The sequence below is a fragment of the Ranitomeya variabilis genome, chromosome 5, assembly GCF_051348905.1.
Source record: "Ranitomeya variabilis isolate aRanVar5 chromosome 5, aRanVar5.hap1, whole genome shotgun sequence".
NCBI classification, from domain to species: domain Eukaryota; kingdom Metazoa; phylum Chordata; class Amphibia; order Anura; family Dendrobatidae; genus Ranitomeya; species Ranitomeya variabilis.
The window spans coordinates 551483111-551506096 of NC_135236.1; the positions used below are offsets into that span (position 1 = coordinate 551483111).

Here is a 22986-nt window from a genome sequence, read left to right on the forward strand (position 1 = left end):
CTCAGGGAATAGAGCATTGCGCATGAGCGAAAGCTAATTAGCTTGTTTCCGTAGCCAATAGGACGCACTGTTTGGGTTTCTTAGCAACTGGTGTAAACTACCTTTTGACGCTAGTGTTGTGGGATCTTTAGGGAGCGCTGGGACGACCATGGAGCCCCCCAGCTTGTCTCTACAAGTCAGGTAATGAATGCAGCAGGAATGTCTGATGTTAGGCTTTATATTAGCTCAGTTGGTATTTTTATCAATTATCCCACAAAGGTAAAAAAAAAAAAACCTATAGAAGAACTGATTGGAGATTTGTTGCATCCCCCTAGAGTATTAAAAAGATATTATTAAGTATTAGATATTATTAGTATTATTATTTATTTATATAGCACCATTAATTCTATGGTGCTGTACATGTGAAAAAGGGGTTACATACAGGTTTATAGAAAAGGTTATTAGATGGTGGCCCGATTCTAACGCATCGGGTATTCTACAATGCACAGCCACATAGTATATAGCACAGCCCACATAGTATATAGCACAGCCCACATAGTATATAGCACAGCCACGTAGTATATAGCACAGCTCACATAGTATATAGCACAGCCACGTAGTATATAGCACAGCTCACATAGTATATAGCACAGCCACGTAGTATATAGCATAGCCCACATAGTTTATAGCACAGCCACGTAGTATATAGCACAGCTCACATAGTATATAGCACAGCCACGTAGTATATAGCATAGCCCACATAGCATACAGCCCAGCCCACGTAGTATATAACACAGCCACGTAGTATATAGCACAGCCCACGTAGTATATAGCACAGCCCACGTAGTATATAACACAGCCCACGTAGTATATAGCAGAGCCCACGTAGTCATACCTCCCAACCGTCCCGATTTCAGCGGGACAGTCCCGCTTTGGCACCGGGGTCCCGCTGTCCCGCTTCGGGCATTTAAAATCCCGAATTTGCGGCCGCCGGTGAAGCCCCGCCCACTTCCGGGACGTAGAGAGAGCCTGTTTTTTTTTTTTTTTATATAAAAGCTGCCTCCTGACCGCCCGCGCAACACCCCCCCCCCCTCCCGCCCCCTGTGCGGCGCTGCCACGCTGAAGGAGAGAGCCTGCAGCAATCAAGAAGAAAGGTCAGCGATTCACTACCTCTGGCTGTGTGTGCACGGAGCTCCGGCTTCTGCTCTTAGCTGCTATCCCGGCAGAGAAGGAGAGACGGGGGAGGTGCCGGGATAGTGCAGAGCTGTGAGCAGGAGACTGAAGACTTCAGCAGAGAGCTGCACATGGACATCAGCCGCCCCTGCATCACAGAGGAGATTGTGTGTGTGTGAATTGATGTGTGTGATGGCTGCGTGTGTGTGTGTGTGATGGCTGGGTGTGTGTGTGTGATGGCTGTGTGTGTGTGATGGCTGCGTGTGTGTGTGTGTGATGGCTGCGTGTGTGTGATGGCTGCGTGTGTGTGTGTGATGGCTGTGTGTGTGTGATGGCTGCGTGTGTGTGTGTGTGATGGCTGCGTGTGTGTGTGTGTGATGGCTGCGTGTGTGTGTGTGATGGCTGCGTGTGTGTGTGATGGCTGCGTGTGTGTGTGTGATGGCTGCGTGTGTGTGTGTGATGGCTGCGTGTGTGTGTGATGGCTGCATGTGTGATGGCTGCGCGTGTGTGTGTGTGTGTGTGATGGCTGCGTGTGTGTGTGTGATGGCTGTGTGTGTGATGGCTGCGTGTGTGTGTGATGGCTGCGTGTGTGTGTGTGATGGCTGCGTGTGTGTGATGGCTGCGTGTGTGTGATGGCTGCGTGTGTGTGATGGCTGCGTGTGTGTGATGGCTGCGTGTGTGTGTGATGGCTGTGTGTGTGTGATGGCTGCGTGTGTGTGATGGCTGTGTGTGTGTGATGGCTGTGTGTGTGTGATGGCTGTGTGTGTGTGATGGCTGTGTGTGTGTGATGGCTGTGTGTGTGTGATGGCTGCGTGTGTGTGATGGCTGCGTGTGTGTGTGATGGCTGCGTGTGTGTGTGTGTGTGTGATGGCTGCGTGTGTGATGTCTGCGTGTGTGTGTGATGGCTGCATGTGTGTGTGATGGCTGCGTGTGTGTGTGTGTGTGATGGCTGCGTGTGTGATGTCTGCGTGTGTGTGTGATGGCTGCATGTGTGTGTGATGTCTGCGTGTGTGTGTGATGGCTGCATGTGTGTGTGATGGCTGCGTGTGTGTGTGTGTGTGATGGCTGCGTGTGTGTGTGTGATGGCTGCGTGTGTGTGTGTGTGATGGCTGCGTGTGTGTGTGTGTGATGGCTGCGTGTGTGTGTGATGGCTGCGTGTGTGATGCATTTGTGTCAAAGCTGCATGTGTTTGTGAGCTGCGTGCGTGTGAGCTGCGTGCCTGTGTGTGAGCTGCGTGCCTGTATGTCATTATACAGTATGGAGCATCATGTGTGGTCATTATACAATATGGAGCATCATGTGCGGTCATTATACAGTATGGAGCATCATGTGCGGTCATTATACAGTATGGAGCATTATGTGTGGCCATTATACAGTATGGAGCATCATGTGCGGTCATTATACAGTATGGAGCATCATGTGCGGTCATTATACAATATGGAGCATCATGTGCGGTCATTGTACAGTATGGAGCATCATGTGCGGTCATTATACAGTATGGAGCATCATGTGCGGTCATTATACAGTATGGAGCATCATGTGTGGCCATTATACAGTATGGAGCATCATGTGCGGCCATTATACAGTATGGAGCATCATGTGTGGCCATTATACAGTATGGAGCATCATGTGCGGCCATTATACAGTATGGAGCATCATGTGCGGTCATTATACAGTCTGGAGCATCATGTGCGGCCATTATACAGTCTGGAGCATCATGTGCGGTCATTATACAGTCTGGAGCATCATGTGCGGTCATTATACAGTCTGGAGCATCATGTGCGGTCATTATACAGTCTGGAGCATCATGTGCGGTCATTATACAGTATGGAGCATCATTTGCGGTCATACAGTATGGAGCATCATGTGCGGTCATTATACAGTATGGAGCATCATGTGCGGTCATTATACAGTATGGAGCATCATGTGGGGTCATTATACAGTATGGAGCATCATGTGCGGTCATTATACAGTCTGGAGCATCATGTGCGGTCATTATACAGTATGGAGCATCATTTGCGGTCATACAGTATGGAGCATCATGTGCGGTCATTATACAGTATGGAGCATCATGTGCGGTCATTATACAGTATGGAGCATCATGTGGGGTCATTATACAGTATGGAGCATCATGTGCGGTCATTATACAGTCTGGAGCATCATGTGCGGTCATTATACAGTATGGAGCATCATTTGCGGTCATACAGTATGGAGCATCATGTGTGTTCATTATACAGTATGGAGCATCATGTGCGGCCATTATACAGTATGGAGCATCATGTGGGGTCATTATACAGTATGGAGCATCATGTGCGGTCATTATACAGTATGGAGCATCATGTGCGGTCATACAGTATGGAGCATCATGTGTGTTCATTATACAGTATGGAGCATCATGTGTGGCCATTATACAGTATGGAGCGTCATGTGTGTTCATTATACAGTATGGAGCATCATGTGTGGCCATTATACAGTATGGGGCACTGTGTGGCCATATTTTTTTGTTTATAATTATTGTATATGAAACAGTGTGATCGGCAGTGCTAAATGGGTGTGGTTGGGATGTGGATATGGGTGTGACTAATTATGAATGGGTGTGGTCAGAGGCGTGGCCTAAAATTTGCCGCGGCGCGCAAAGCGCGCCGCAAACTTTGTCCCTCTTTCCCATCTTCAAAAGTTGGGAGGTATGCGTAGTATATAACAGCCCACATAGTATATAGCACAGCCCACATAGTATATAGCACAGCCCACATAGTATATAGCACAGCCACGTAGTATATAGCACAGCCCACATAGTTTATAGCACAGCCCACGTAGTATATAACACAGCCCACGTAGTATATAGCAGAGCCCACGTAGTATATAACACAGCCCACATAGTATATAGCACAGCCCACATAGTATATAGCACAGCCCACATAGTATATAGCACAGCCACGTAGTATATAGCACAGCCCACATAGTTTATAGCACAGCCACGTAGTATATAGCACAGCTCACATAGTATATAGCACAGCCACGTAGTATATAGCATAGCCCACATAGCATACAGCCCAGCCCACGTAGTATATAACACAGCCACGTAGTATATAGCACAGCCCACGTAGTATATAGCACAGCCCACGTAGTATATAACACAGCCCACGTAGTATATAGCAGAGCCCACGTAGTATATAACACAGCCACATAGTATATAGCACAGCCCATGTAGTATATAGCACAGCCACATAGTATATAGCACAGCCCATATAGTATATAGCACAGCCACGTAGTATATAGCACAGCCCATGTTATATATAGCACAGCCACATAGTATATAGCCCAGCCAAGAAGTATATAGCACAGCCCACGTAGTATATAGCACAGCCACGTAGTACATAACACACCCCACGTAGTATATAGCACAGCCACGTAGTATATTGCACAGCCATGTAGTATATAACACAGCCCACGTAGTATATAGCACAGCCACACAGTATATAACACAGCCCACGTAGTCGTAGTATATAGCATAGCCACATAGTATATTGCACAGCCACGTAGTATATTGCACAGCCACGTAGTATATAACAGCCCACGTATATAGCACAGCCACGCAGTATATAACAGCCGACGTAGTATATAGCATAGCCACGTAGTATATAGCACAGCCACGCAGTATATAACACAGCCCACGTAGTATACAACAGCCACGTAGTATATTACACAGCCACGTAGTATATTGCACAGCCACATAGTATATAGCATAGCCACGTAGCATATTGCACAGCCACATAATATATAACACAGCCCACATAGTATATAGCACAGCCACGCAGTATATAACACAGCCCACGTAGTATATAGCACAGCCACGTAGTATATAACACAGCCCATGTAGTATATAGCACAGCCACATAGTATATAACACACCCCACATAGTTTATAGCATAACCACATAGTATATTGCACAGCTACGTAGTATATAACACAGCCACATAGTATATTGCCCAGCTACGTAGTATATAGCACAGCCCACGTAGTATATAGCACAGCCCACTTAGTATATAGCACAGGGCACGTAGTATATAACACAGCCACGTAGAATATAACACAGGCCACACAGTACATAACACAGCCACGTAGTATATAACTCAGGCACGTAGTATATAGCACAGCCCACGCAGTATATAACACAGCCACGTAGTATATTGCACAGGCACATAGTATATAGCACAGCCCACATAGTATATAACACAGGCCATGTAGTATATAGCACAGCCCACGAAGTATATAACACAGCCCACACAGTATATAACACAGCCCATGCAGTATATAACACAGGCCACGTAGTATATAGCACAGCGACGTATATAGCACAGTCCACGTAATATATAACACAGTCCACACAGTATATAACACAGCCCACACAGTATATAACACAGGCCACGTAGTACATAACACAGCCCACGTAGTATATAGCAATGTGGGCACCATATCCCTGTTAAAAAAAACAATTAAAATAAAAAATAGTTATATACTCACCTTCCGTCAGCCACCGGATCAAGCCCAGGCTTTTACCGATGCTCCTCGCCTTCCGGTCCCAAGAATGCATTGCAGCAATGAGTCGAGATCATGTAGCGGTGTCGCGAAACCGCTACATGATCTCGAGTCAGTGCAGTGCGGCAATGCATTCTTGGGACCGGAGCGCGAGGAGCGGCAAAAGCTGCGGCGGACTTCGGAAGGTGAGAATATAATGTTTTTTTTTTTTTTTTTTTTTAACATTCTATGTTTTTACTATTGATGCTGCATAGGCAGCATCAATAGTAGAAAGTAAAGCAGTGTTCAAATCCCGCCCCAATCTCGCTGATTGGTCGCGGCCGGCCGCGGCCAATCAGCGACTCAGGATTTCCGTTACGGAAGTTACAGACAGACAGACGGAAGTACCCCTTTGGCAATTATATATATAGATGTTCCCTATCATAGTGCGAGGCCGTGATTGTTTTTCATGGCTTTTATGTCCTCACCCCAGAAAAGCGCTGTGGTGCTCTATATATCTGAAGAATGTCCAGATCAGCCGTGTGATTGGCTGCAGCAGTCAGGTGACTAGAAGTGTGCAATGTTTCTCTGATGCCACCTGACCTCTGAAGCCAATCACAGGCCTTTGCTGCCCTGTGACGGAGCAAGAATGACATCCTTGCTTCCGTGGTTGGCACTGATCCACGTGTCGGTGACAGCAGCGGAATATGCCAGATTTTCTCATCCATGCCCTCAGTAACATTTTCGTTTAGGTCAGACAATCCCTTTAAATAATAACTGCTTTAAAGGGAGTTTATATTAATAAACTAGCTGAAGAGCCCGGCGTTGCCTGGGCATAGTAAATATCTGTGGTTAGTTATAGCACCTCACTTCTCTTATTTTCCCATCACGCCTGTCATTTTCCCCATCACATCTTTCATTTTCCCCCTCACATCTCTCATTTTCTCCCTCACACCTCTCATTTTCCCCCTCACTTCTCTTATTTCCCCCCCTCACTCCTCTCATTCCCCCCTAACACTTGTCATTTCGACCTCACATCTGTCATTTTCCGATCACTCCACTATTTTCCCTCACTCCTCTCATTTTGCACTCACACCTTTTCATTTTCACCTCACACCTCTCATTTTCACCTCAGTATATACATGTTTGTCATCTCCCTTATATATAGTATACACCTGTATGTCATCTCCTGTATATAGTATATACCTGTATGTCATCTCCCCTGTATATAGTATATACCTGCTGTGTGTCATCTCCCCTGTATATAGTATATACCTGTATGTCATCTCCTCCTATATATAGTATATACCTGTATGTAATCTCCTCCTGTATATAGTATATACCTGTGTGTCATCTCACCTATATATAGTATATATCTGTGTGTCATCTCCTCCTGTATATAGTATATACCTGTATGTCATCTCCTCCTATACATAGCATATACCTGTATGTCATCTCCTCCTGTATATACTATATACCTGTAGGTAATATGCTCCTGTATATAGTATATACCTGTATGTCATCTCCTCCTGTATGTAGTATGTACCTGTATGTCATCTCCTCCTCTATATAGTATATACCTGTGTGTCATCTCTCCTGTATATAGTATATATCTGTGTGTCATCTCCTCCTGTATATAGTATATACCTGTGTGTCATCTCCCCTGTAAATAGTATATACCTGTGTGTCATCTCCTCCTGTATATAGTATATATGTATGTCATCTCCTCCTGTATTAGACCTCATTCACATGTTATTTGGTCAGTATTTTTACCTCAGTATTTGTAAGCTAAATTGGCAGCCTGATAAATCAGCAGTATATATTATATATTAGCTCACACATACACATAATAGACTGGTCATGTGACTGACAGCTGCCGGATTCCTATATGGTACATTTGTTGCTCTTGTAGTTTGTCTGCTTATTAATCAGATTTTTATTTTTGAAGGATAATACCAGACTTGTGTGTGTTTTAGGGCGAGTTTCGTGTGTCAAGTTGTGTGTGTTGAGTTGCATGTGGCGACATGCATGTAGCGACTTTTGTGAGATGAGTTTTGTGTGGCGACATGCGTGTAGCAACTTTTTGTGTGTCGAGTTGCATGTGACAGGTTAGTGTAGCAAGTTGTGTGCAGCAAGTTTTGCGCATGGCGAGTTTTGCGCGTGGCGAGTTTTATGTGTGGTGCCTTTTGAGTATGTGCAAGTTTTGTGTGAGGCAACTTTTGCATGTGTTGCAACTTTTGTGCATGTGGCAATTTTTCCACGTGTGCAAGTTTTGCGTGTGGCGAGTTTTCCATGAGGTGAGTTTTGCACGTGAGCCTAGTTTTGCATGTGGAGAGTTTTGCGCGTGGCGAGTTTTGAGCGGCGACTTTTGTGTTTCGACTTTTATGTGGCGAGGTTGGTGTATGTGTGGTGAAATGTGCGCTGAGGGTGGTATATGTGTTCGAGCACGTGGTAGTGTGTGGCGCATTTTGTGTGTGTGTTCATATCCCCGTGGTGGTGTGGTGATTATCCCATTAACCCACCTTAGCAACTGTACAGTATATACTCTTTGGCGCCATCGCTGTCATTCTTTAAGTCCCCCTTGTTCACATCTGGCAGCTGTTAATTTGCCTCCAACACTTTTCCTTTCATTTTTTCCCCATTATGTAGATAGGGGCAAAATTGTTTGGTGAATTGGAAAGCGCGGGGTTAAAATTTCACCTCACAACATAGCTTTGACGCTCTCGGGGTCCAGACGTGTGACTGTGCAAAATTTTGTGCCTGTAGCTGCGACGGTTCAGATGCCAATCCCGGACATACACACACACATACATACATACACACATTCAGCTTTATATATTAGATATATGATAAGAGGGGCATACTCTTAAAGTGACGACGTCTCATACTTCAGTATTGTAACTGCTGGGGCTGTCAGTCGAATGGAATAGTACGTCAAAGGCACATACTATGACCAATCACAGATGATAAATAGCAATTGGATAAAACTTAACCTTTAATAGGTATATGGTAAAAAGTTATAACATGAAAAATATAATGATAACAAATGAAAAAAGAAAAAAAGGAAACCCTTTAGTGCAAGTGAACCCTACCAAACACATGCCTCAGCAGTCAGATGGCTCCAGTACCAGCGGAGACCACCGGAGTGGCCTGTGCTGGAGTGATGGGGTGCTATCTTGGTGAGGCTGCCTCATTTATCATTGTTATACCAATAGCTGAACTTTAGAGCAATTTGTAGTTAGGTCAGACAACCCCCTTAAGGGGTTAAATTATAGAAAGAAAACTGACAGTAGTCACCTGTAGAGGGAGCTCAGGAGCTTGCTATTATTGGGTCCTGTATTCAGGTCACCATGTATAAGAGGAAGATAAATGTGATGATTGTTGTGAATTTGGATTCTGGGCTCCCCCGGTGGCCGCTTGTGGAATTGGACTTGTCATCCTCTTTCCTGTTTCACCTGATTCCATCAGTAGTGGGTGTCGCTATTTAAGCTCATTTCTCTGGTGGTTTCTTGCCGGTCAACAATGTTATCTGATGCCTCTCAGTGCTTGTTCCTGCTTCTAGACAACTACTAGATAAGTTGGACTTTTGTCCATGTTTTGTTTTGCCTATTTGTTCCAGTTCACAGCTGAAGTTTTGTTACTGTGTCTGGAAAGCTCTCGTTGATCAGGGATTGCTACTCTGGCGTTATGAGTTAATGCCAGAGTTTAAGGTAATCTCTGGATGGTGTTTTGTTAGTGTTTTTCTGCTGACCATGAAAGTATACTATCTGTCTTCTGCTATCTAGTAAGCGGACCTCAAATTTGCTAAGACTATTTTCCTGCTGCGTTTGTTGTTTCATCTGAACTCACCGTCATTATATGTGGGGGGCTACTGTCTTCTTTGGAATATTTCTCTAGAGGTGAGCCAGGTCTTATATTTCCCTCTGCTAGCTATTTAGGTCTTAGGCCAGAGCTGGGCATCTAGCGATAAATAGGAAATGCTACCTGGCTATTTCTAGTTGCGCGGCAGGCTTAGTTCATGGTCAGTATAGTTCCATCTTCCGAGAGCTTGTCCCTCTATAGGCTTGCTATGATCTCTGCCTGCAGAGATCATGACAGTTTGACCGGCCAATAAAGTGTTAAAGACCCAGGTTGAGAAAGGAGAGTTATAAGAAGTCTGCTGGAATTTTTTTTTTTTTTTCCTCCAGTCTGCCTTGCTGCAGTCTTTTTTTCTCTCTCTCCTCCTAATCTCTGTATGCTCTGTGTGCACCTGACAATAATGGATCTCCAGAGTGTAACTGCGGGTTTGAATAATCTCATCACGAAAGTACAAAATTTACAAGATTTTGTGGTACATGCTCCGGTATCTGAGCCGAGAATTCCTTTGCCGGAGTTCTTCACAGGGAATAGAGCTAGCTTCCAGAATTTCCGAAATAATTGTAAGCTTTATTTGTCCCTGAAGTCTCGTTCAGCTGGAGACCCTGCTCAGCAGGTTAGGATTGTGATTTCCTTGCTCAGGGGTGACCCTCAAGATTGGGCCTTCTCATTGCCAGCAGGGGATCCTGCGTTACGCGATGTGGATGCGTTTTTTCTGGCCTTGGGCTTGCTTTATGAGGAACCTCATTTGGAACTTCAGGCAGAAAAAACTTTGATGGCACTATCTCAGGGGCAAGACGAAGCTGAAGTTTTCTGCCAAAAATTCCGTAAATGGTCTGTGCTTACTCAGTGGAATGAGTGCGCCTTGGCGGCAACTTTCAGAGAAGGTCTCTCTGATGCCGTTAAGGATGTTATGGTGGGGTTCCCTTTGCCTGCAGGTCTGAATGAGTCCATGACAATGGCTATTCAGATTGATAGGCGTCTGCGGGAGCGCAAACCGGTGCACCATCTGGCGGTGTCTATGGAAAAGACGCCAGAAAGTATGCAGTGTGATAGAATTCTGTCCAGGAGCGAGCGACAGAATTTTAGACGGAAGAATGGATTGTGTTTCTATTGTGGGGATTCTACTCATGTTATATCGGCATGCTCTAGGCGTACAAAGAAGCTTGATAAGTCTGTTTCCATTGGCACCATTCAGTCTAAGTTTATTTTGTCTGTAACCCTGATTTGCTCTTTGTCATCCATTGCCACGGACGCCTATGTTGACTCTGGCGCCGCTCTGAGTCTTATGGATTGGTCCTTTGCCAATCGTTGTGGTTTTGATTTAGAGCCTTTGGAGACTCTTATTCCTCTGAAGGGGATTGACTCCACCCCATTGGCTAATAATAAACCACAATACTGGACACAAGTAACCATGCGTATCAATCCGGATCACCAGGAGATTATTCGTTTCCTGGTGCTGTATAATTTACATGACGATTTGGTACTGGGATTGCCATGGTTGCAGTCTCACAACCCAGTCTTGGACTGGAGAGCAATGTCTGTGTTGAGCTGGGGATGTAAGGGTATTCATGGGGACGTACCTTTGGTTTCTATTTCGTCGTCCATTCCCTCTGAAGTCCCTGAGTTCCTCTCTGATTATCAAGACGTCTTTGACGAACCCAAGCTTGGGTCGTTACCTCCGCACCGTGAGTGCGATTGTGCCATAGATTTGATACCGGGTTGTAAATATCCAAGGGGTCGTTTGTTTAATTTGTCTGTGCCGGAACATGCTGCTATGCGGGAATATATAAAGGAGTCTTTGGAAAAGGGACATATTCGTCCATCTTCTTCTCCCTTGGGAGCTGGGTTTTTCTTTGTCTCAAAAAAAGACGGCTCTTTGAGACCATGTATTGATTATCGGCTTCTGAATAAGATCACTGTTAAGTATCAATACCCATTGCCATTGCTTACTGATTTGTTTGCTCGTATAGAGGGTGCTAAGTGGTTCTCTAAAATTGATCTTCGTGGGGCGTATAATTTGGTGCGGATCAGGCAGGGGGATGAGTGGAAGACCGCATTTAATACGCCCGAGGGCCACTTTGAGTATTTGGTCATGCCTTTTGGTCTTTCTAATGCCCCTTCAGTTTTCCAGTCTTTTATGCATGATATTTTCCGCGATTTTCTGGATAAATTTATGATAATATATCTGGATGATATTCTGATTTTTTCTGATGACTGGGACTCTCATGTCCAGCAGGTCAGGAGAGTTTTTCAGGTTCTGCGGTCTAATTCTTTATGTGTGAAGGGGTCTAAGTGCGTTTTTGGGGTCCAGAAAATTTCCTTTTTGGGGTATATTTTTTCTCCCTCTTCCATTGAGATGGATCCCGTCAAGGTGCAAGCTATTTGTGACTGGACTCAGCCCTCCTCTCTTAAGGGTCTTCAGAGATTTTTGGGCTTTGCCAACTTTTACCGCCGATTTATTGCTGGTTTTTCGGATGTCGTTAAACCACTGACTGATTTGACCAGACAAGGCGCTGATGTTGCTAATTGGTCCCCTCATGCTGTAGAGGCCTTTCAGGAGCTTAAGCGCCGTTTTGCCTCTGCCCCTGTGTTGCGTCAGCCTGATGTGAATCTGCCTTTTCAGGTTGAGGTTGACGCTTCGGAGATCGGAGCTGGGGCGGTGTTGTCGCAGAAAGGTTCCGACTGCTCCGTCATTAGGCCTTGTGCCTTCTTTTCTCGCAAATTTTCGCCCGCAGAGCGGAATTATGATGTTGGGAATCGGGAGCTTTTGGCCATGAAGTGGGCGTTTGAGGAGTGGCGCCATTGGCTCGAGGGGGCTAGGCATCAGGTGGTGGTATTGACTGACCACAAAAATTTGATTTATCTTGAGACTGCCAGACGCCTGAATCCTAGACAGGCGCGCTGGTCTTTATTTTTTTCTCGCTTTAATTTTGTGGTGTCATACCTACCGGGTTCTAAGAATGTTAAGGCAGATGCCCTTTCTAGGAGTTTTGACCCGGACTCTCCTGGTAATTCTGAACCCACAGGTATCCTTAGGGAGGGAGTAATTTTGTCGGCCGTTTCTCCTGATCTGCGGCGGTCCTTGCAAGAGTTTCAGGCGGATAGACCGGATCGTTGTCCGCCTGATAGACTGTTTGTTCCGGATGATTGGACCAGCAGAGTCATCTCTGAGGTACATTCTTCTGCATTGGCAGGTCATCCCGGAATTTTTGGTACCAGGGATTTGGTGGCAAGATCCTTCTGGTGGCCTTCTCTGTCACGAGATGTGCGAGTCTTTGTGCAGTCATGTGACGTTTGTGCTCGGGCCAAGTCTTGTAGTTCTCGGGCTAGCGGACTGCTGTTGCCCTTGCCTATTCCTAAGAGGCCTTGGACACACATCTCGATGGATTTTATTTCAGATCTGCCTGTTTCCCAGAAGATGTCTGTCATCTGGGTGGTCTGTGACCGTTTCTCTAAAATGGTCCATTTGGTTCCTCTGCCCAAGTTGCCTTCTTCTTCTGAGTTGGTTCCTCTGTTTTTTCAGAATGTTGTCCGATTGCACGGTATTCCTGAGAATATTGTTTCTGACAGAGGTACCCAATTTGTGTCTAGATTTTGGCGGGCATTCTGTGCTAGGATGGGCATAGATTTGTCTTTTTCATCTGCTTTTCACCCTCAGACTAATGGCCAGACCGAGCGGACTAATCAGACCCTTGAGACATATCTGAGGTGTTTTGTCTCTGCTGACCAGGATGATTGGGTTGCTTTTTTGCCATTGGCAGAGTTCGCCCTCAATAATCGGGCCAGTTCTTCCACCTTGGTGTCCCCGTTTTTCTGTAATTCGGGGTTTCACCCTCGATTTTCCTCCGGTCAGGTGGAATCCTCGGATTGTCCTGGAGTGGATGCGGTGGTGGAGAGATTGCATCACATCTGGGGGCAGGTTATGGACAATTTGAAGTTGTCCCAGGAGAAGACTCAGCGTTTTGCCAACCGTCATCGTCGTGTTGGTTCTCGGCTTTGTGTTGGAGATTTAGTGTGGTTGTCTTCTCGTTTTGTCCCTATGAGGGTCTCTTCTCCTAAGTTTAAACCTCGGTTCATCGGCCCTTATAGAATATTGGAGATTCTTAATCCTGTTTCTTTCCGTTTGGACCTCCCTGCGTCCTTTTCCATTCATAACGTTTTTCATCGGTCGTTATTGCGCAGGTATGAGGTACCTGTTGTACCTTCAGTTGAGCCTCCTGCTCCGGTGTTGGTTGAGGGTGAGTTGGAGTACGTTGTGGAGAAAATTTTGGACTCTCGTGTTTCCAGACGGAAACTCCAGTATCTGGTCAACTGGAAGGGTTACGGCCAGGAGGATAATTCTTGGGTCAATGCATCTGATGTTCATGCTTCTGATCTTGTTCGTGCCTTCCATAGGGCTCATCCTGGTCGCCCTGGTGGATCTGGTGAGGGTTCGGTGCCCCCTCCTTGAGGGGGGGGTACTGTTGTGAATTTGGATTCTGGGCTCCCCCGGTGGCCGCTTGTGGAATTGGACTTGTCATCCTCTTTCCTGTTTCACCTGATTCCATCAGTAGTGGGTGTCGCTATTTAAGCTCATTTCTCTGGTGGTTTCTTGCCGGTCAACAATGTTATCTGATGCCTCTCAGTGCTTGTTCCTGCTTCTAGACAACTACTAGATAAGTTGGACTTTTGTCCATGTTTTGTTTTGCCTATTTGTTCCAGTTCACAGCTGAAGTTTTGTTACTGTGTCTGGAAAGCTCTCGTTGATCAGGGATTGCTACTCTGGCGTTATGAGTTAATGCCAGAGTTTAAGGTAATCTCTGGATGGTGTTTTGTTAGTGTTTTTCTGCTGACCATGAAAGTATACTATCTGTCTTCTGCTATCTAGTAAGCGGACCTCAAATTTGCTAAGACTATTTTCCTGCTGCGTTTGTTGTTTCATCTGAACTCACCGTCATTATATGTGGGGGGCTACTGTCTTCTTTGGAATATTTCTCTAGAGGTGAGCCAGGTCTTATATTTCCCTCTGCTAGCTATTTAGGTCTTAGGCCAGAGCTGGGCATCTAGCGATAAATAGGAAATGCTACCTGGCTATTTCTAGTTGCGCGGCAGGCTTAGTTCATGGTCAGTATAGTTCCATCTTCCGAGAGCTTGTCCCTCTATAGGCTTGCTATGATCTCTGCCTGCAGAGATCATGACAGATGATTGTATGGAAATTTTACGTGGTTTTCAATACTGACTATAACACGATCATTTATTTTTTTTGCAGATGGGTGCAAGGAAGTAATCAGAAACATGTGACATTTATCAACCGTAGCACAGTGTGTCACCCGTGTGGGAACTTTATCGTTTTTACTGACATTGAATCAAAGCGTCAGTCTCTGCTCCAGTGTCCGTCTGGGAGGATCGGGGCGTTCGCCGCCAATCAGAGCAGTGACGTTGTGGCATTTAGTGACGAGAAACTGCCTCCAAATCTCCATGTGTTTACCTTCCCAGGACTGGTGAGGAGAGCAGAGCTGAACGGTACTGTATGACACGGACAGGGAGAAATCTCTACATCACTGCCAGAACACTCCTGGATCGGGAGGAACATTCCTTACTGTATTGCAAGTCTGAGATAGATATCATCTCTCAAATATCCAGCGATCTGTCTACGTATCTATTATCCTCAGATATCTGTTTTACCTCTAAGTTCGGAATATATCGAAGATCTACATATGTTTACCTATCTACCCAGGGGCATAGCTAGGGAAAAGGCATTTGTCACCCCTCGGAGGGATTTGGCCATTCTCAGTACCAGCTCTGAAACTGACAGCCGGGTCTGAGAAGTTGGAACATGCCGGCTCCCAGCTTTCAATTGTACTTGCGTCTTTCAGCCGCGAGTACAATTAAAGAACTGACTTCCAGATCAGGGTGACGTCGGCAGTTTGATCAAGTCATCTGATCATGCTGATGACGTAATTCCACTGCGCCGTTTAGGCGTGTTGAATGCCGGTCTGATATGCACTCCCATGGAGCTGAAGACACCAAAGATTTATTGTAATTGCGGGTGGATTTGAGAAGACAGTGTAGGGAGCGTGCAACGTGTGAGGAAGCAGTAGGGGGGAGGTTTGTGAGGAAACGGGGACCTGTGAGGAGACAGTATGGCAGTATGTGGTGTGAGAGCGACCTGTGAGCAGACAGTGTAGCAGTATGGAGAGCGAAGGAGACCTGTGAGGCAGCAGTATGGCAGTATGGAGAGCGAAGAAGACCTGTGAGGAGACAGTATGGCAGTATAGTGAGCGGGGGGAGATATGTGAGGAGACAGCACGGCAGTATGTGGTGTGAGGGCGACCTGTGAGCAGACAGTGTAGCAGTATGGAGAGTGAAGGAGACCTGTGAGGCGGCAGTATGGCAGTATGGAGAGCGAAGAAGACCTGTGAGGAGACAGTATGGCAGTATGGAGAGCGAAGAAGACCTGTGAGGAGACAGTATGGCAGTATAGTGAGCGGGGGGAGACCTGTGAGGAGACAGTATGGCAGTATGTGGTGTGAGGGCGACCTGTGAGCAGACAGTGTAGCAGCATGGAGAGCGAAGGAGACCCGTCAGGCGACAGTATGGCAGTATAGTGAGCGGGGGGAGACCTGTGAGGAGATAGTATGGCAGTATGGGGTGCTAGAGGGAGCTGTGAGGGGGCAGTCTGGCAGTATGGGGACACATGAGGAGGCAGTATGGGAAGCGAGGGGGACCTGTGAGGAAACAGTATCACAGTTTGGGCATTGAGGGAAACCTGTGAAGGGACTTTGTGGCAGTATGAGAAGTGACAGGGACCGGTGAGGAGGCAGATATTTACTAATGTATGAACTCTAAGATCTATATATATCCAAGATCTATATCCATCTAGTATTTCTCAGACATTTATCTTTATTTCTCAGATATATCTGTTTTTTTCCTCAGATATCTATCATCTCGTTTTGTCTATCCATCATCTTTAAAATATCTATCTTTTATCTATCTCTTAGCTCTCTCATATTTATTTATTGCAGCAAAGCCAGGTATGACTGTCTTAAATCCTAACACTGCAGGTCTTAATTAGATGTACCTGGCTAGCTTTGACTAATAACCAGGAAATAGGTTCACCTTGTGTCAGTCTGCTGGATGTTGAGCAGAGTGGAGTTTGTTGAAGCTGGTGAGTGACCAGCCAAAATGTGAGCTTTTAGCTGGGAGAGAGACAAGCCAGAGTCTGTCTCTGAATGGACAGCTGAGCAGTCTATATGTCTATATGTTGGAGCTGCCGAGTAATGTGTGGAACTTGCAGCCTGTTCAGTGTGAACTGCGCATGGAGATGAACACTTGTGTTTGGTTCTGGAATCAGGCTGAAGTTGATACTGAGACTGGTAGGATCGTACGTCTGCTCTGCATAAAGTTGCTTCAGGAGAAAGGCCTGTAATCTGTCCGGGTGAGCCCGCCCTGGCACATATGGGCCTGCTGAATGAATGGTTTATTGCTATGGTGAAGAGGCTGTTTTTGGTTTTGAATTCCGTGGAGTTTTATGGAAGCAATAAAACTGCACATGTGTGGACCAAGCTGCATTGTCTGTGTGAATGCTACCTAACGCCTCCCTGGGAGCGTGATCCCTACACTATTATACATCATCATTATACATCATCTAAGGCTGATCATACACATTAGATGGCTTTGCTGATGCTTTACTGTCCCATACACAGGAGATATTATTTATCATCTATCACACCTTTATCCATGAATTCTATCCAAGATCAGCCTGCGTACCGCTCTATCGCATCCTTTGTCTCACACTTTACTTTCTGTCTTAGGGCAGGTAGGTAACCTAGAGTTATGTTTTGTGACTCCTTATATTCCCCCTTCAGGTGGCGCACAACTGGAATATTCCCTACTGGCATTCAGTCTCTCAGGACACCACTTAGGTAGCTACTCCTCGGTCCCAGACCACCTACTTACTATCTGGTAAGGAAGCCCATGTTTATGTGGCCAGTTTTGTCGTCTGTGAACTCATGTTTTAATGCCATTATTGTAGATACATGTTGGTCAGTCATCCTGGATTTGGCAAAATACTGTAGTCTTTCATCGCCTTCATGATCCCTATATCCGGGGATGCAACTCTTCTGTCCCTTTTTTTATTGTCTTGGAGGCGTCTTTGCTACTGGTGTCCTCCAGATTTTTTTTTTATTCTATTCAACAATGTAGAAACCGCTAGTGTTTTTTTGAAGCAAGATGATGGAAAAACTCTCGAAAAGGACGCTTGGGCATCTTTTGAGCCTTCCCGTTGACTTTCATTATAAAATATACAGCGTCTTCAGGGATGAAAATGCCTGAAGAATGGTCAGATCACTTCTTTTAACCATTTGTTGTATTTGGAAACCTGAAGCAGTTAAAAGACGCTCAAAAGACTGAACATTTTCAGTATTTTTCACATGAAAATCAATATCTTAACGTTTAGTGCCTTTTCCGGTAGCTTTTGGAGTGGAACCCGAGTATACGCAAAGTAGGATGCTGCAGATCTTCTCATGCTTTGCACTGACGAGGGCCAACAGCCCGAAACACCGTGTCTCCGAATTGAGATATTGATTTGTCTTTTATCCTAAGTCATATTACATGACTCGTTAAAGGGTTGAGTGTGACTTGTAGGATCGCTACTTCCAACAGGTGGCGCTATAGAGTTGAAGTCCTCTTTTTCTCTGAAGAGGCAATTTGCATATTGATTTTCTGTGGTGGCATACAGCAGGTGCAGAGTGGATGGCATTTGGTATCTCAGCCACGTGCTGCATACATTTTCGCAGATTGACCGGTGGTGCAGAGGTTGGATGATCAAACATCTTGTTGTTTGCTGAGTGATCAGCTGACAGGTTGATAATTGTGAAACAAGCGTTCTTAGGAAAATGTAAAGTGTAAATTAGTGAAGAGGTGGACTCTCAGAAGCCTATGATACAATGTACCTGAGTAAACAGTAAAGTATCACTGTTGTTTTTCCATTAACTATATTAGTTGTATTGAAAAAATAGTCACAATTTCCTGTCGTTACATAAATGATCCATGTCATATATGTAATGATAAATTGGGCCTAAAAACTATGAAGCAATCTCTTGAGAAGGGACGTTTTACCCTCTTGTTGGAGATTGAAACACAGCTTATTTATCACTTTGGAAAAAACAAGAGCTAGCACTTCATCTGATCCCAATTGCTTTATGACCTCCTGCTGTGAACAGGTAATTGAAGTAGGTTATCTGCTGGAGAACAGCCATGAAGTCTTGGCTCAGTGTACACAAGAGGCTGAGATGCAAGAAATCTATCACCTCCGGAGAATACTTGTTTGGTCTTCAAAAGAATTATAGCAGACTTTTTTTTTCTTCCTTGGGACAGAGCAGTCACAGACCATTCTTGCCGCAGATTCAGTTGCCTCTGCTGATGTCAAGTTGACAGAGCGGCGGCTTCCTTTCCACCATTCTCTGTTGACGGGGTGTGACTTTCGACGTCATTCTGATTGACAGTCAGCTCCCTGAGTTAGACGGTAGGAATCATCTGTCAATCAAAATGACATCGGAAGTTCGGTCCTGTCAACAGGGCGGAGCAGAAAAGACTGAAGTCAGCAGAGGCGGCTGAATCGCTGGCATGAGCGTTCTGTGAATGATCTGTGCCGGCGAAGAATGGCGCCGGGTACAACAGGTGGATATGTAGCATCTAACTGCCTGTTACTGCTTAGGCACATTTTTGTTTTTCGCAAAGTCTCGTATATACCCTTTAATATCCCCGCCTGGGATATCCAGGTGGGCAGATACCCTGAAAATTAGGGATCTCATTATTTTTTAGGACCTAGCCACATCCCATTGACCAGCCTCTATCTGAGGTCACCCATTGGAGGCATGTGGGCATGACTTTTATCTGATAAATACAAATTTTGAATTATAATTGTCAGTCCTGGAAGACACAGTTCGCTGTAGTTCTGTACTGTTTTCAAAGGAGAGCGTCCCTCCGCTAAGATCTGCGCCATTTCCATAACACAGTTAGTACTTTTGTTTTCTCTTTGTATTTTATGTAGTTGTATATACTATATTGTTTTGTCCCTTTTGTAACATCTTTTGTATATTTTTATAAACACTGCTTACTTTGGGATTAAATATATAAAATGTAATAGCTTTGTTCCTCTTGCTCTATAAACCGCATCCTTGAAGCCATACGCTAACCGTAACGAGCGTCCAATCGGCCTGTATAAACAATTGGTGGTGGCAGCTAGTTTTCCATGTAACTGGATTCGAGTATATATATATACTGTGAGTTCCCCAAAACCAGCCTAGTTGCGAAATCAACCGTGGCCTTGTCCATCACTGGTAAGTCAGTTGCGTAACTGTCCTGATGACTGGAGGCAGCGGAGGGCTGGTTTGTGACAACTTGGTAACAGAGATGAGATATCTGTGGGATGCCCCGGCTGGGTTCCTGAACAATCCTGTAAAGAGTTATGCCGTTTACATAAATAGTATGACATCACCTTGTCTTTTATGTCTAAAGCACCTTATGAATCAAAACACTTAACTCAGTCACCTGATGAATCGACTCGATATCTGCTCTATAGAAACCTATTGGACCCTCTTTACTACAGAGCAGCCAATAAAATAGCTTTTCACCCTGTTTTCCTGGAAGGTCTTGAGCCTCCACAGCAACATGGCAGTATAGCTTGGAAGACTCCTGCACGTGGAGTAAGAATAAACTACAGTATATTGTCAGCTGCCAGAAGGGGAAGGAGACTGATTCTGTTTAGAGCAGTCCCAGCAGCACAGATACCTTGTATATTAAAATAGTTAAGACAGTATTGCTGGTCTTTTGGCATGAAAATTATTCCTGCAATAACCTCTTTAGTGATTCTACTATTTTATACATAACAGTGGGGTTTTTTTACGTTGTAGGAACTGGCAGGAAGGTATTGCCCTATGCAGTGTGTCAGATTCCCAATCCAACTTTACCAGTTTGACGTTCAACCCCATGGATTGGCGTCAGTTGTGTTTGTCTAGTGCGGATTGTCTTAGTCTCTGGAATGTTGAAGTATGTGACACAGTGTACAACCTGAAATCAATGTAAGTATTCACTTACTAACAACTTACTGACACTTCAATTTTGTCTTTTAACAGTAACCAGCTATAATACGCCATACTTGCTCCTATGTGTTTTAAGTCCAATGCTACATGTATATGCTTAAACGTTAGGACAGAGGAGGTCTCCTTGGAGCATGTTTTAGAGTAGGAAATGTTATCATTCTTGATTCTTTAAGTTTGAAGCAAAGAATAGCTCTACATGCTGATATAAAGTTCTTGTAAAGTATAGTAATGGGGACTCCTGACGAAGGCTCTGACGCAGGTATGAACAGAGCCTTAAGCTACATCTGTTACTGTGTTGGCCATTTTTTCACAATATAATGCCACATCATCGTTTAATCCACATCAGTACTGTAATGTTAAGTTTACATTCTTGTTAAAGTGAGTCTGAGAGCAGGTTTTTGCTAAATAATCTGAGAGCAGCATAATATAGGGGCTGAGACCCTGATTCCAGAGATGTATCACTTATTAGGATGTGTGTTATAGTTTCACTAGATGGTGGCCCGATTCTAACGCATCGGATATTCTAGAATATGCATGTCCACGTAGTATCTTGCCCAGTGACGTAGTATAGTGCCCAGTGACGTAGTATATTGCCCAGCCACGTAGTATATTGCCCAGTTAAGTAGTATATTGCCCAGTGACGTTGTATATTGCCCAGTCACGTAGTATATTGCCCAGTTACGTAGTATACAGCACAGAACCACGTAGTATATTGCCCAGTGACGTTGTATATTGCCCAGTCACGTAGTATATTGCCCAGTGACGTTGTATATTGCCCAGTTATGTAGTATATTGCCCAGCCACGTAGTATATTGCCCAGTTACATAGTATATTGCCCAGTGACGTAGTATATTGCCCAGTGACGTTGTATATTGCCCAGTTATGTAGTATATTGCCCAGCCACGTAGTATATTGCCCAGTTATAGTATATTGCCCAGTCACGTAGTATATTGCCCAGTGACGTTGTATATTGCCCAGTTATGTAGTATATTGCCCAGCCACGTAGTATATTGCCCAGTTACATAGTATATTGCCCAGTGACGTAGTATATTGCCCAGTTACGTAATATATTGCCCAATTACGTAGTATATTGCCCAGTTACGTAGTATATTGCCCAGTTACGTAGTATATTGCCCAGTTACGTAGTATATTGCCCAGTGATGTAGTATATTCCCCAGTGACGTAGTATATTGCCCAGTTACATAGTATATTGCCCAGTGACGTAGTATATTGCCCAGTTACGTAGTATATTGCCCAGTTACGTAGTATATTGCTCAGTGACGTAGTATATTGCCCAGTGACGTAGTATATTGCCCAGTTACGTAGTATATTGCCCAGCCACGTAGTATATTGCCCAGTTACGTATATTGCCCAGTTACGTAGTATATTGCCCAGGTACGTAGTATATTGCCCAGTGACGTAGTATATTGCCCAGTTAGGTAGTATATTGCCCAGTCACGTAGTATATTGCCCAGTCACGTAGTATATTGCCCAGCCACGTAGTATATTGCCCAGTTACGTAGTATATTGCCCAGTGACGTTGTATATTGCCCAGTCACGTAGTATATTGCCCAGTTACGTAGTATACAGCACAGAACCACGTAGTATATTGCCCAGTGACGTTGTATATTGCCCAGTCACGTAGTATATTGCCCAGTGACGTTGTATATTGCCCAGTTATGTAGTATATTGCCCAGCCACGTAGTATATTGCCCAGTTACATAGTATATTGCCCAGTGACGTAGTATATTGCCCAGTGACGTTGTATATTGCCCAGTTATGTAGTATATTGCCCAGCCACGTAGTATATTGCCCAGTTACATAGTATATTGCCCAGTCACGTAGTATATTGCCCAGTGACGTTGTATATTGCCCAGTTATGTAGTATATTGCCCAGCCACGTAGTATATTGCCCAGTTACATAGTATATTGCCCAGTGACGTAGTATATTGCCCAGTTACGTAATATATTGCCCAATTACGTAGTATATTGCCCAGTTACGTAGTATATTGCCCAGTTACGTAGTATATTGCCCAGTGATGTAGTATATTCCCCAGTGACGTAGTATATTGCCCAGTTACATAGTATATTGCCCAGTGACGTAGTATATTGCCCAGTGACGCAGTATATTGCCCAGTTACGTAGTATATTGCCCAGTTACGTATATTGCCCAGTTACGTAGTATATTGCCCAGTTACGTAGTATATTGCTCAGTGACGTAGTATATTGCCCAGTGACGTAGTATATTGCCCAGTTACGTAGTATATTGCCCAGCCACGTAGTATATTGCCCAGTTACGTATATTGCCCAGTTACGTAGTATATTGCCCAGTTACGTAGTATATTGCCCAGTGACGTAGTATATTGCCCAGTTA

The 22986-nt window shown here is 44.8% G+C and overlaps 1 protein-coding gene across 2 annotated transcripts in view; it reads left to right on the forward strand.

The window, feature by feature from the left end:
- Positions 1 to 67: 67 nt before the first annotated feature.
- Positions 68 to 22986, forward strand: part of CFAP43 (cilia and flagella associated protein 43) — a 125950-nt gene continuing 103031 nt past the window's right edge. The window contains exons 1-4 of one of the 2 annotated variants that reach the window (XM_077265903.1): positions 68 to 180; positions 14777 to 15030; positions 17376 to 17472; positions 20424 to 20591. In XM_077265903.1, the coding sequence (XP_077122018.1) occupies positions 149 to 180; positions 14777 to 15030; positions 17376 to 17472; positions 20424 to 20591 (551 nt within the window). In that variant the 5' untranslated portion in view covers positions 68 to 148. The remainder of the gene's footprint in view (positions 181 to 14776; positions 15031 to 17375; positions 17473 to 20423; positions 20592 to 22986) is intronic. The other variant, XM_077265904.1, reaches the window with a different exon arrangement.